We start from the raw sequence: 14,945 nt of genomic DNA on the forward strand, positions 1-14,945 counted from the left end.
GTCTGACCAAGCCCACCTCAGAACCACAGGGCGCGGGAAACGAGGAAAGACGAAGAGGCCGTCATAGACCGAGGGTGCTGGGCAGATGGTGCACAGAAGCGCATCTGCCCACGGGCGGCGGGGACGGGCCTGGAGCAGAAGCGGGATGTTGCTAGTGAGAGTCAAAGTCTGGAGTTCACGGTGACACCAACACTGGCTTCTCAGCTACGGCGAAGTGCCCTGTGGACTCAGAAGCTACAGAGGGGAGGCGGCGGAGCAGCAGAAGGGGCCCTCACTGCCCACTTCGCAACTTTTCTGTAAACTGAAATTATCCCGAAATACATTTATTTAATCCCAGCACTTTGGGAGGCCAAGGCGGGTAGATCACCTGAGTTTGGGAGTTCGAGACCAGCCTGACAAACATGGAGAAACCACATCTCTACTAAAAATACAAAAATTAGCCGGGCGTTGTGGCACAGGCCTGTAATTCCAGCTACTTGGGAGGCTGAGGCAGGAGAATCGCTTGAACCCGGGAGGTGGAGGCTGTGGTGAGCCAAGATCACACACTGCACTCCGGCCTAGGCAACAAGAGCAAAACTCCATCTCAAAAAAAAAAAAAATTCATTACCGCAGAAGTGAGTGTGTGTCGCAAGAGGTTAGGACAAGACACTGCATATTTCTGCTGCCAAGGACATCGACGAGTCCCATTCTGCGCCGACAGGAAACTGCCAGGAATCACAGGACTGCAGATGGCGCGGAGGGCAGCAGTCCCCAGATGGCTCTTGGCACAGGGGCTCCAGGCCTGCCTGGGCACCTGAGAAGCTCATGCTGCCCGAGCAGCTAGTATTGCCATTGGCATTCAGAGTTCTCTGGGTCACAGGCGGGCAGAGGAGAGGACTGCAGCGGAGCACCCTGCAGGGAGTCCCGCCCGAGCAGCGGGGCGGCCCTCAGCAGAGACTCTGAAGGGTTCCCGGCCTGATGGGAACACACGCTTAGCAACACAGTAGCTGGTGTACTTTGGTCCAGGTGGAAAACAAGCCTGAGAATCACATGAGCTGGTTTCATTATGATTGATTTTTAAATTAGACAAATTACAGATAACTAACAGAGCCACTCCTTCAGAAACGGCCAACCAAGAGTAAGACCAGAAGATCACATATAAAATGTCTATCAATTTTTTTACTTTCAAAGAATACGTTAATAATGTATTCATTATTATTTCTGCAAATAAAATGGAGTCTAACTTGAAAACCTAGATACCAGCCAGGTGTGGTGGCTCACACCGTAATCCCGGCACTTTGGGAGGCTGAGGCGGGAGGACCACTTGAGCCCAGGAGTTTAAGGTCAGTCTGGGTGACGTGGCAAGACCCTGCCTCTACAAAACAACACAAATATTAGCTGGGCATGGGGGCATGCACCTCTCAGCTACTAGAGATGCTGAGATGGGAGAACTGCTTGAGCCTGGGGCATGGAGGTTGCAGTGAGCCGAGATCGCACCACTGCACTCCAGCCTGGGTGATAGATGGAGACTATATCTTAAACAATTAAACAAAGAAAAAGGAAACCTAGACATACCCAGGATGGAGCCGAGGCTGTGGCTGGAGGTAGCCTGGTGTCCAGGAAAACATCTTTAAGAAGGAATTGCCCCTTTGCCTCTGATGTCTGAATTCCACAATTTTACAACAGCCAAGCGACACCTTAGACTACCCCGCATCCACCCCATGTGGGGCTTCATTTTCAGGCCTTGGGAATGCCCAAAGCACCTGCCTGGCCTTGCTCCTCGTCAGGAACGCCCAAGGAGCCCGGCTGGCCCCGCTATCCCCTCAGGAACCCCCAACGCACCCGCCTGGCTCCACTCCCTCTGAACCTGCACCTGGTCCCGTTCCATGCCAGCAGCAGGTCCTCCAGCTGTGAGGCCAAGGTGGGCCCAAGAGCCTGAGCCTGTGTCCTCATCTGTTAAGAGCACATCGGTTGTGTGCACTTGTGTGCTTGTGGGACACTCACACCTGACCAAGCTGCAGACACAAACAGTGCCCACACTGCTGAGAGTGGCCACAGGAGCAGAGAGAAGTGTCCAGAAACCGCCGGTCAACAGACCCAACTGTGCCGCACATATCCTCCCGGCAGCGAGGGACACATGGGGGCCCGCCCACGCCAGCGTCCCGCCCAGGCTCTGTGCATGGGGCTCTTGAAGGCATGCTATGGCTGAACCGGGCACTGCAGAGTAACAGTGAGGGCCAGTAACAACTGACTGGCCACTTTGCTGACAGTGACCAATATGAGTTTTCCACTGGCCAATAACCCCAGGTCTTCCTGGGTCTGCGCTGGCTCCGAGGGTCATTTCCAGTCCTCTGTCCACTTCCTGAGTGCTGAAATCCTGCGGCTCTAGTGTTGCTGTGACCAAATCAGCAGACACCCCTGCACTGTCGGCAGCTGGCAGGTATGCACAGCACAGCAGGGAGGATCACGCATCTTACAGGGAGTATGCACAGCACAGCAGGGAGGATCACGCATCTTACAGGGAGTGCTTCCTTTTTTTTTTTTTTGAGACGGAGTCTTGCTCTGTCGCCCAAGCTGGAGTGCAGTGGCGTGATCTTGGCTCACTGTAACATCTGCCTCCTGGGTTTAAGTAATTCTTCTGCCTCAGCCTCCTGAGTAGCTCGGATTACAGGTGCTCACCACCATGCCCAGCTAATTTTTGTATTTTTAGTAGAGATGGGGTTCCACCATGTTGGCCAGGATGGTCTCGATCTCTTGATCTCATAATCCACCCACCTCAGCCTCCCAAAGTGCTGAGATTACAGGCGTGAGCCACTGCGCCCAGCCAGGGAGTGCTTTCTTTATGACTTACTCTCAGAGCATGTGAGCGCTGACAGGGCCTCGATGGAGCCAAGTCCACGTCACCATCACCCCCGAGCCGACTGTGGCCGAGTCCACGTCACCATCACCCCCGAGCCGACTGTGGGCGAGTCCACGTCACCATCACCCCCGAGCCGACTGTGGGCGAGTCCACGTCACCATCACCCCCGAGCCGACTGTGGGCGAGTCCACGTCACCATCACCCCCCCGAGCCGACTGTGGAGGAGTCCACGTCACCATCACCCCCGAGCCGACTGTGGGCGAGTCCACGTCACCATCACCCCCGAGCTGACTGTGGGCGAGTCCACGTCACCATCACCCCCGAGCAGACTGTGGGCGACTCCACGTCACCATCACCCCCGAGCAGACTGTGAGAGACTCCACGTCACCATCACCCCCAAGCCGACTGTGGCTGAGTCCATGTCCCCATCACCCCCGAGCCGACTGTGGGCGAGTCCACGTCACCATCACCCCTGAGCTGACTGTGGGCGAGTCCACGTCCCCATCTCCCCCCGAGCCGACTGTGGGTGACTCCACGTCACCATCACCCCCGAGCCGACTGTGGGCGAGTCCACGTCCCCATCACCCCTGAGCCGACTGTGGCCGAGTCCACGTCCCCATCACCCCTGAGCCAACTGTGGCCACAGGCCCTCTATGCACAGGGCCCTCCGCCTGCCTCAGGGGCTGGGTGAGTGGCAGTCACTGGCCTGGGTTTCAGAGCCACTGGGAGAAGCCTGAGTGCCCTTCCAGATCCACGCCCGGGTCTAGTCCAGAGGCTCCTTTCCTGGCACACGGTGAGTTCAGGTGAAGCAGCCGCCTGATTCCACAGGCCTGGCCTCCTCTGGAGAGGCAGACGGGAAGAGGGGAGACTGAGCAGGAAGCAGCGGTGGACGGGGCTTCAGGAGAAGCTGCTAGAGCCGGAAGTCGTGAACCGGAATTGGGAGAGCCCGAGGTCCCCCGGCATGGAGGCTGAAATACAACCCCCGACTTGGGGCGCGCGGGGCCAGCGGGGGCTGGACAGTGGGGCCAGGGGGCTGCTGCTGCGCCCTCGGGGTCTGTCCCAGGACCATGCGGCTTCGCCAATCCCACCACAGGACAGAAGGGTCCCCATGACTGTACCCTGAGACAGCGCGGCAGCTCAGCTAAAAGAGCAATGCAAATTAGACTGGATTATTCTCCCTGGAGGAAGCAACTGAAATAAGAGAAAACTCTCAAAAAATCAAGCAGGTTTATCTGAAAGCTGAGCCGCACGCGTAAGGAGATCAAAGGATTAGTCTAATAGCATCTTTCTGAGCTGGGACAGAGTTTGTTGTGTTTATGAAAAGACCACGAAACAGATCTCTGAAGAAGCATTGGGCAAAACCAAGTCTACAACCCGCCCCTGCTCCGGTCCCCGAAAGCCCAAACTGCTCCTGTCCCCAAAAGCCCAAACTGCTCCGGTCCCCGAAAGCCCAAACACCTCTTCCCGCCGGCCAGCCAGGGTCTGGCTGAGGTGGGAGTACAGAGCCACCTCCGTGCTTTCCCAGCCTGCCCCGCCAGTGCCACCTACCTCCTCCCGGGCACCTGGCCACTCCTCCTGTCCCCCCTCACACACCTCCTGGCTCCCGCAGGAGACTCCATGGCTGCGACTGCGGGGGTGCTATGAAGAGCTCCTGGGGACGTGGGGATGGCAGGCTGCTCTTGAGTATCCCAAAGACACCAGCAACCCTCGCTGACTCGGCCATGGCAGGGCGTCGGCCTGGCTTTGGAATCTGACTTCTCGTGCACAACAGGTGACTCACCTGCCTCCGGTCTGGCCAGGCCCATCTGGCTATGTGAATGTTAGGCTGACACCAGAGCACAAGGCAGGAAAAAGCCCTCACTTAAAAACCCCCATGCCTGAGCTTCAAGGAAGTGTCACCGAAACACAAGCCCCTCTGGGCGCTGCTTGTGGTACCGGCAGCCTCACGGTGTTGGGAGAGGCCCCGCGGGGAAGCGGCTGCTCCGGGGCCTGGCTCCAGCCCTCCAAATCCCCAGGCACGCAGGCACCGTCCAGGCACAGCACAGACCTGTTTCTGAGCTTTCTAGGAGTCAGTGACATTGTTATGACTTTACAACTTATGTATTCCTCTCCCTTTCATGTATTTCTTTGCTATGGTATATCTAACACTTGAAAAGGAAGTTAGGGAGGCTGGAGAAAGCCTGAGAGAGAGGCTGGGAACAGGATGTGGGCTCAGGGCAGCATGGCGAACAACAAACCAGGGCCACGGCAGAGAGTCCAAGACCTGCGGCGACTGGGCCGGCTTCTGCTGGACACTGTGCCCTTGGAGGCCAAGGGCATCTGCTCTTCTGCTGTGTGGAATCTCTGCAGAGCTCATTATGTGCACATGAGCGCAGATTTCCTGTGGTTAAAACTAGCAAACACCCCCATAATGGCTTCAGCTGGGCTTCATTTTATTGTTTTAAAATTCCAGATAAAAGGCCAGGTGCAGTGGTTCACACCTATAATCCCAGCACTTTGGGAGGCTGAGGCGGGCAGATCACCTGAGGTCAGGAGTTCGAGACCAGCCTGGCCAACATGATGAAACTGTCTCTACTAAAAATACAAAAAATTAGCCAGGCATGGTGCCAAGTGCCTGTAATCCCAGCTACTCGGGAGGCTGAGGCAGAAGAATTGCTTGAACCTAGGAGGCTGAGGTTGCAATGAGCCAAAATGGTACCACTGCACTCCAGCCTGGGTGACAGAGTCAGACTCTGTCTCAAAAAAAAAAAAAAAAACAAAAAACACACACACACAAAATAAACCTTCCAGACAAAACATCAAAGCAGGCAGTCTCAGGCCTGCCCTCCCACTGCTGGAAGCTCTGGTGCTCTCACAGGTGCTCGTGAGTGAGGCTTCCTCATTCCCACATGTGGACCTTTCCATTCAGACACGTCGAACCCTGACTCTCCAGCACTAATGACAAATAACAATTCAATGGCACAAAACAAGCTTGTCCAACACCAGGCCTGCGGCCACATGCAGCCCAGGATGGCTCTGCATGAGGCCCCACACAAATTCATAAACTTAAAACGTTATGAGGCCAGGCGCAGTGGCTCACACCTGTAATCTTAGCACTTTGGGAGGCCGAGGTGGGCAAATCACCTAAGGTCAGGAGTTCAAGACCACCTGGCCAACATGGCAAAACCCTGTCTGTACTAAGAAAAATACAAAAATTAGCCAGGCGCAGTGGCACGCACCTGTAATCCCAGCTACTCAGGAGGCTGAGGCAGGAGAATCCTTGAACCCAGGAGGCAGAGGTTGTGGTGAGCTGAAATCACACCACTGCACTCCACCCTGGGTAACAGAGCGAGACTCCGTCTCAAAACCAAAAAGAATTCTGAGATTTTTTTTTGGTGATTTTTTTTTTTAGCTCATCAGCTACCGTTAGTGTATTTTATGTGTGGCCCAAGACAATTCCTCTTCTTCCAGCATGGCCCAGGGAAGCCAAAAGATTGGACATGGCTAGCAGAAAGCCTTCTTCCCATTCTGCAGTGCATGAGATCAGGGAATGGAGACTCATTTTGATCCTACTCATGTGGGAAACCATTTGGTGCTTTCCACAGGGGAGGCGGAGGCCAACACGCACGGCGCCCTCTCTCCTCAGGAGCCCGCCTTCCTCACCTCGCCGCGTGACTCCCGCCCCCCGCCCAAGCCCAGCCCGCACCCCCAGGCTCCCGGAGGCCGCTGGTGCTGCTGTCGCAGGCTGAAGGGACCAGCTTTTGAGGCCCCTCCTGGTGGGACTTGTGACCCCTCCCTCCCCACCAGCCCTCGTAAGATGCCTGAGGGGCTGATCTCAAAGAAATCTCCAGTCTAATTTAGAGCCTCCTCTCACAAGGTCCCAGCAGCCTTGCTCCTGCCTGGATGCTGTAGCCATGATGGCACCACAGCGGCCATCATGGCCACCACCTTTGCTGGAACGGCTGCATGCACACAGCACTGGGCACAGGCAACCAGGTCTGCAAGCACCTGCGACCGTTCACTGTGTCAGCCCTCGGCAGAGTGGCAGGGGGGCAGCAGGGGACAGCGGCACCATGAATGTCTCCACCAGCCACGTAACCGTGCTGCACCCTAGCGGGCACGATGCCTGCTCCCAGCCTCCCTAAGCACAGCCGCTGTCCTGACGCTCTGTAAGGGGTGACGTCTTGTTTTTTACTACTGGCCTGGGGGCCAGGCGCAGGGGCTCACACTTAGAGTCCCAGCACTCAGAGAGGTTCACTGAGCGGATTTCTTCAGACCAGGAGTTCAGGACCAGCCTGGGAAACACAGTGAGATCCTGTCTCTATAAAAACAAAACTTAGCCGGGCACAGCGGCTCACGCCTGTAATCGCAGCACTTTGGGAGGCCAAGGAGGGCAGATCACCTGAGGTCAGGAGTTCAAGACAAGCCTGGCTAATACAGTGAAATCCCATGTCTACTAAAAATACAAAAATTAGCCAGGCGTGGTGATACATGCCTGTAATTCCAGATACTCAGGAGGCTGAGGCAGGAGAATCACTTGAACCCAGGAGGCGGAGGTTGTAGGGAGCTAAGATCGCACCGCTGCACTCCAGCCTGGGTGACAGAGTGAGATTCTTCAAAACAAAACAAAACAAAACAAAAAGACTGCCTCTGGAGCAAATATCAGGCTGTTACCCTTTCCTCCTCTAGATCCTGAGTGGTTTCTCTTGCAAAGGTCCTCTCTGTGGGACTCCAGGAGAAGGCCACACCACAGGAAGTACTATGGTCCTGTCACTAGCATGGATTCCCTAAATTTTAAATTCATTTACTGAAGACGTCTCAAGAAAATGGACAAAATTGCCGGGCGTAGTGGCTCACGCCTGTAATCCAAGCACGTTGGAGGCCAAGGTGGGCAGATCACCTGAGGTCAGGAGTTCAAGACCAGCCTGACCAACATGGTGAAACCCCGTCTTTAAAAAAAAAAAAAAAAAAAAATGGACAAAATCAAAAATGTCTGCCACTGGCCATAGACAAATACAGCTTAAATAAGTCCTAGACGCTGAAGTATATATGCTATAGCTCAGCTGGGAACATCTACGTCTTTTTCTTAATACCTTAGCCGTATCAGAAATTTTTCCCTATTTCAAATAAAGTTTAGAATTTGAGGTTTATTCCCATAATACATAAAAGTTCACTTTTGTAGCAACAAGAAAAAAAAGAAGAAAGAAAATGAAACTCAGTGTATCTAGGACACCTGGCAGGAGTGTGAAGTGGCGTCCACTTCAAGTGACAGCCCTGAGAGGAGGAGGACGGGGAGGCACACTCAGTGCCTCTAAGTCCTAGCTCAGCTATTCACACTGAGCGGAGGACGGGGAGTCACTCTCGGTATCTCTAAGTCCTGGCTCAGCTATTCACACTGAGAGGAGGACGGGGAGTCACTCTCGGTATCTCTAAGTCCTGGCTCAACTATTCACACTGAGAGGAGGATGGGGAGTCACACTTGGTATCTCTAAGTCCTGGCTCAGCTATTCACACTGAGAGGAGGATGGGGAGTCACACTCAGGGCCTCTAAGTCCTGGCTCCGCTATTCACACTGAGCGGAGGACGGGGAGTCACACTCGGTATCTCTAAGTCCTGGCTCAGCTATTCACACTGAAAGGAGGGCGGGGAGTCACACTCAGGGCCTCTAAGTCCTGGCTCAGCTATTCACACTGAGAGGAGGATGTGGAGTCACACTTGGTATCTCTAAGTCCTGGCTCAGCTATTCACACTGAGAGGAGGACGGGGAGTCACACTTGGTATCTCTAAGTCCTGGCTCAGCTATTCACACTGAGAGGAGGACGGGGCACCACACTTGGTGTCTCTCAGTCCTGGCCCTGTTGTTGAACTAATGACTGAACGAATGACACGTCCTCTGCGCAGCTTCAGAGAAAGGCACACACCACTGCTAACACTTGCTGACCTTTTCTGAAGCACAGGATGTTCACTCGACAGCCGCTTCCAGGGCAGGGAGGGGCAGCCCTTTCTACCCTTTTAAAAGGCTTAGCCTTCTTCCACCAAACAGGATTTTAACAATAAAGGGATTTCATGCCACATTTCTTTCTTAGAAATATATAAAATTACAAATAAAATTCAAAGTCCAGCCTTTGAGGGCAGGACCCAGCTGACCCAGAAGTGTCAGGCGTCCCGGCTGCTGGATGGGTGGGGGTGGGTGGCCACCAAGTGACGCAGAGATGGAGCCAGGATGGCTTCTCCCGGAGGCTGCCCCAGGCCACCAGGTGTGGGTGCCACACCACAGTCACAGGCTGCAGTCCCCCTGGCTGGAGCTGATGAAGTGGCTGGAAAATGAGGGGATAAACCTAGAAAGGAGGGGCAGAGCGAGGACATCTCCATCAGCACAGAAACGCTCCCCATGTCCTTGTCTAAGCTGAGCGGCTGACACAGCGTGTGGGGAGACGCCCGGGGCCCAGCGCCATGGACGCTGGAAGACCAGGAGCACTAAGCAGAAACCACAGCGGCCACTTACCACCCAAGAAGGTTCTGGAGCTTGAACCTTCACAAGATAGAGACGTAAAAAGTGTCACAGGCTTCCCAGGAAAATCCAGAAAAGCCACACCTTGGCAGATCCAAGACTAAGGATGAGTCAGACGGAGGGAAAAGTCCGAGACCTGCCCGACCAGTACAAATGCGGAGCCTCTTCAGGGTCATCAGCGGGAGTTCGGCCTGGGAGAACAAAGTCCAGCACTTTTCAGGGGAAGATAAGAGAAGCCAACAGAATTCAGAGTCTCCAGCATATAAACTACCATATATTGGCCAGGCGCAGTGGCTCATGCCTGTAATCCCAGCACTTTAGGAGGCTGAGGCGGGCAGATCACAAGGTCAAGAGTTCAAGACCAGCCTAGCCAACACAGGTAAATCCCGTCTCTACTAAAAATACAAAAATTAGCCAGGCGTGGTGGTGGGCTCCTGTAATCCCAGCTACCTGGGAGGCTGAGGCAGGAGAATCGCTTGAACCCGGGAAGCAGAGGTTGCAGTGAGCCAAGATCCTGCACTCCAGCCTGGGCAACAAGAGCGAAACTCTGTCTGAAAAAAAAGAAAACCTCTACCATATACACAGTATATAAACTAAAATTCTAACAGACCATCAGGAAGTACTGGACATGAAGAGAAAAAGGAGCCAAAAGAAATAGATCCTGAGGGCCACGTGTGGTGGCTCACACCTGTAATCCCAGCACTTTGGGAGGCCCAGGCGAGTGAATCACTTGAGGTTAGGAGTTTGAGACCAGCCTGAACAACATGGTGAAACCCCGTATCTGCTAAAACTACAAAAAATTAGCTGGGCATGGTGGCATGTGCCTGTAATCCCAGCTACTCAGGAGGCTGAGGCAGAAGAATCACTTGAACCCGGGAGGCAGAGTTTGCAGTGAGCCGAGATCGCACCACTGCACTCCAGCCTAGGTGACAGAGCAAGATTTCATCTCAAAAAAAAAAAAAAAAAAAAAAAAAAAAAAAAAAAAAAGGCCAGTACAGTGGCTCACGCCTGTAATCCCAGTAATCCCAGCACATTGGGAGGCTGAGGTGGGCAGATCACGTGGTCAGGAGTTTGAGAACATCTTGGCCAACATGGTGAAACCCCAAGTCTACTAAAAATACAAAAATTAGCTGGACATGATGGCACGTGCCTGCAATCCCAGGTACTCAGGAGGCTGAGGCAGGAGAATCACTTGAACCAGGAGAATTGCTTGAACCAGGGAGGCAGAGGTTGCAGTGAGCCGAGATCATGTCACTGCACTCCAGCTTGGCAATAGAATGAGACCCCATCTCAAAAAAAATAAATAAATAAAAAAAATAAACCAGGCGTGGTGGTGCAAGGCTGCACTGAAGATCACACCACTACACTTCAGCCTGGGTGACAGAGTGAGACTCCATCTCAAAAAAAAAAAAACCTGATCACATACTGATAAGTCATTTAAAAAATTCAGAATCTAAAAAGCTCTTCTGCTTGCCTGCGGCCATTAAGACATGCCTTTCCTCCCGCTTCACCCTCTGCCACGGTGGTGAGGCTCCACCAGCCACCTGGAGCTGCAGCGTTGCCGTGATCACCGCAGCAGCCCTTCAGTGGTGCTGCCGGGGTGTGGAGCTGGGGCACACCTAAAGACCAGGCATTCCTCCCATGAAGGCTTCCGGACGATCACCACCACGGGTCCGGGGGAAACTACAACCCCTGTGCGACAACTCCTAACCACTGACTACGGCCTGAAAAGAGAGTAACTGTTCTCTAGGTGCTGATCCAGGAGAATTAGTAACAAGTACCTGATGCGCATTCAATGACAGAAAATTTAAGAACTAAAAAATAAACAGGCTGGGCGCAGTGGCTCATGCCTGTAACCCTAGCACACTGGGAGGCCGAGGTAGGCGGGTCACATGAGGTCAGGTGTTCGAGACCAGCCTGGCCAATATGGCGGAAACTCCGTCTCTACTAAAAGTATAAAAATTAGCTGGGCGTGGTGGCGCGTGCCAGTAATCCCAGCTATTCGGGAGGCTGAGGCAGGAGAATCACTTGAACCCGGGAGGCAGAGGCTGCAGTGAGCTGAGATTGCATCATTGCACTCCAGCCTGAGTGACAACAGTGAGACTCCATCTCAAAAACATAATAATAAATAATAAAAAAATAAATAAATAGGCTGGATGTGGTGGTCCAAAGTGTAACCCTAGCACTTTGGGAAGCTGAGGCAGATGGATCACCTGAGGTCAGGAGTTCAAGACCAGCCTGGCCAACATGATGAAATCCCATCTCTACTAAAAATACAAAAAATTAGGCCAGGTGAGGTATCTTATGCCTGTAATCCCAGCACTTTCAGAGACCAAAATGGGTGGATCATGAGGTCAGGAGTTCGAGACCAGCCTGGCCAACATAGTGAAACCCCATCTCTACTAAAAATACAAAAAATTAGCCAGGTGTGGTGGTGGGTGCCGGTAATCCCAGCTACTCAGGAGGCTGAGGCAGGAGAATCACTTGAACCCGAGAGGCAGAGGCTGCGGTAAGCTGAGATCGTGCCACTGCACCCCAGCCTCAGCAAGGGTGAGACTCCATCTCGAAAACAAATTTAAAAATAAATAAATAAATACTTGTAATCCCAGCACTTTGGGAGGATGAGGTGGGCAGATCACTTGAAGTCAGGAGTTTGAGACCAGCCTGGCCTACATGGTGAAACCCTGTGTCTATTAAAAATACAAAAATTAGCTGGGTGTGGCAGCGGGCGCCTGTAGTCCCAGCTACTTGGGACAAGGCTGAGGCAGGAGAATCACTTGGGAGGCTGCAGCAGAGGTTGCAGTGAGCTAAGATCGAGCCACTGGACTCCAGCCTTGGCGACAGAGCGAGACTCCATCTCAAAAAATAAAACAAAGTAAAATAAAGCGACTACTAAAAAAGCAAAAATAAAAAATAAATGATAAATAAATAAATGAAAAGTTCTATAAGAAGTAGAAGCCCGGCACAGTGGTCCACATTTGCAAGCCCAGCACTTTAAGGGGCTGAGGCAGGTGGATCACCTGCACTCAGGAGTTTGAGATCAGCCTGGGCAACACGGTGAAACCCCATCTCTACCAAAAATACAAAAAATTAGCCAGGCATGGTGCTAGGTGCCTGTAGTCCCAGCTACGTGGGAGGCTGAGGCACAAGAATTGCTAGAGCCTGGGAGATGGAGGTTGCAGTGAGCTGAGATTGCACCACATTCTAGCCCAGGTGACAGAGTGAGAGTCTGTCTCTCAAAAAAAAATAAAAAGTAGAAAGAAATGAGGAAAAACATTTCTTAAATAGATTTTGTGGGAAAAATATGAATTTGACTTTTGTTTACAAATCAAAGTCCACATTACCATACCCGAAAAAGCAGCTACAGACGACACATCCCTGTTCTTCCCTGTGGCCTTCAGAGCTCTCCAGCTGTGCTGAGCAGACAGACGCCTTCCCCCCTCATCTTCTCACCCCTGCGCCCGGTGACACATGGTGCCTGTCTGCTGGGTCTGGACTGTGAGAAGCTGAGAAGCCTCCACCCTCTCTCCAACTTACTCTGGCTCTAGGAATTTCTCTCTGCCATCTTCATGTCACCCGCCTCAACCTTTATGTGACCTGAAAGTCTTCAGCCTAGGTAAAGGGTTCATACGAAGCACAGACTTCACACGAAAAGAAGCCGAAGGGGCCTAGGTGAGCCTCTGCTTGTGCTGCAGAAAACAAGGGCATGGCGACCTGCGAGCCTCCCACCGTGCACGGGAGCCACCTTCTGAAGAGCGTGCCAGAAGCTGGGCGGGCGCTATGACAGCAGACGGGTGGAGCGCGGCACCAGGAAGGGGCTACGCATTTGCCCCGCCAGTTGCCGACAATCAAAGACTCAACAGACGATGTCCTCCAAACTTAATAAAGTATCAGGCACGTTTCAGTACGTGAAGACAACCTCAAGTATGAATAATGCCTAGAAAAGGTGAGTATTCACAGGCCCAGGCGCGGTTGCTCACGCCTGTAATCTCAGCACTTTGGGAGGCCGAGGCGGGTGGATCATGAGGTCAGGAGATCGAGACCATCCTGGTCAACGTGGTAAAACTCCATCTCTACTAAAAATACAAAAATTAGCTGGATGTGGTGGCGTGCACCTGTAATCCTAGCTACTCGGGAGGCTGAGGCAGGAGAATTGCTTGAACCCAGGAGGTGGAGGTTGCAATGGGCCAAGATTGCTCCACTGCACTCCAGCCTGGGCAACACAGCGAGACTCCAGAAAAAAAAAAAAAAACAAAGAAAGAAAAGAAAAGGTGAGTATTCACAAATAATAGCTGATGTGCATAAAATTGTCTCCCTTTCTGAAACCAACCAACCATATTTACAAAAACCAAAACCACCTTAACAATCACAGTTGTCACTTTTCTATAGGAAAAGCTTCATGTGTAAATGATTCTCCACAGCTCCCTTTTCCAGAAAGGTGGGGCAGGGGCCTTGCAAGCCAAGGCGGGTCTTGCACAGTGGCGCAGGCGCCAGGCGGCCAGGGGTTCAGCATGCATCATGTCTTTCCACTTATCCCAGGTTACCTCCTTCCGTTCGGCGTCAGCATGGATCTTGGCCTGGTTTGCGGCAGCTTCTCGGTAGGTGCTGGCATGTTTGGCTTGTTCAAACATCGTCTTTAGCTGCTGTGCGGTGTTGAGCAGGGAGTTGACCATCTCTTCCAGGTACAGCCAGCTCCGCGGCTCCGACAGCTCCAGCCCATTCACCATCGCAGGAGGTGATGCTTTGGTGGGAGTCGGGGGTGGGACCGCCAGGGCAGGCAGGGATGTCAACACTAGAGCATTTGCAAAGCAAAACAACAAAGAAATCAATACATTTCCTATTTATGGCCTCCATTAAAAATTCTCATCACCTGGCACAATGGCTCATCATTGTAATGCCCATGTTTTGGGAGGCTGAGGTGGGAGGATCACTTGAGCCCACGAGTTCAAGACCAGCCTCAGCAACATAGCAAGACCTTGTCTCTATAAAAGAAAAACAAAACCAACTAGCTGGGCATGGTGGCATTCACCTATGATCCCAGTTACTCAGGAAGCTGAGGCGAGAGAATCACTTGAGCCCAGGTGGTCAAGGCTACAGTGAGCCATGATTGTACCAATGCCCTTCAGCCTTGGAGAGCTGGTGAGACACTGTCTCAGAAAGAAAAGAAAAGAGGCTGGGTGTGGTGGCTCACACCTGTAATCCCAGCATTTTGGGAGGCCAAGGCGGGCAGATCACTTGAGGTCAGGAGTTTGAGGCCAGCCTCATCAACATGGGGAAACCCCGTCTCTACCCAGAAAATACAAAACTTAGTCAGGCATGGAAGCATCTGTAATCCTAGCTACCTGGGAGGCTGAGGCATGACAACACTTGAACCCAGGAGGCAGAGGTTGCAGTGAGCCAAGATCAAGCCACTGCACTCCAGCCTGGGTGACAGTGAGACTCCATCTCAAAAATAAAAAACAGAAAAGAAAACTCTTACCAAATGTTGGGAAGTAAGGTAAAAAACTGACCAACGAACAACAAATCACTGCCTGACACCCCCCAGCTTGCACCAGAAGTGAGGTGTCCACGCCTTCCCACTGCACCCACCCAGCTCCACATTGTAAAAATCATCCA

The 14,945-nt window shown here is 52.7% G+C and overlaps 1 protein-coding gene across 3 annotated transcripts in view; it reads right to left on the bottom strand.

Annotated features, from left to right (window-relative positions):
- DEAF1 (DEAF1 transcription factor) overlaps window positions 1-14,945 on the bottom strand; it is a 69,297-nt gene that overhangs the window by 7,246 nt on the left and 47,106 nt on the right. For all 3 annotated transcript variants that reach the window (XM_064370300.1, XM_064370302.1, XM_064370301.1), the window contains one exon: window positions 13,874-14,121. In XM_064370300.1, the coding sequence (XP_064226370.1) occupies window positions 13,874-14,121 (248 nt within the window). The remainder of the gene's footprint in view (window positions 1-13,873; window positions 14,122-14,945) is intronic.

Source organism: Aotus nancymaae, unplaced genomic scaffold (assembly GCF_030222135.1).
Source record: "Aotus nancymaae isolate 86718 unplaced genomic scaffold, 86718_ANA_hifiasm-v0.15.2.pri h1tg000106l, whole genome shotgun sequence".
Lineage (NCBI taxonomy): Eukaryota > Metazoa > Chordata > Mammalia > Primates > Aotidae > Aotus > Aotus nancymaae.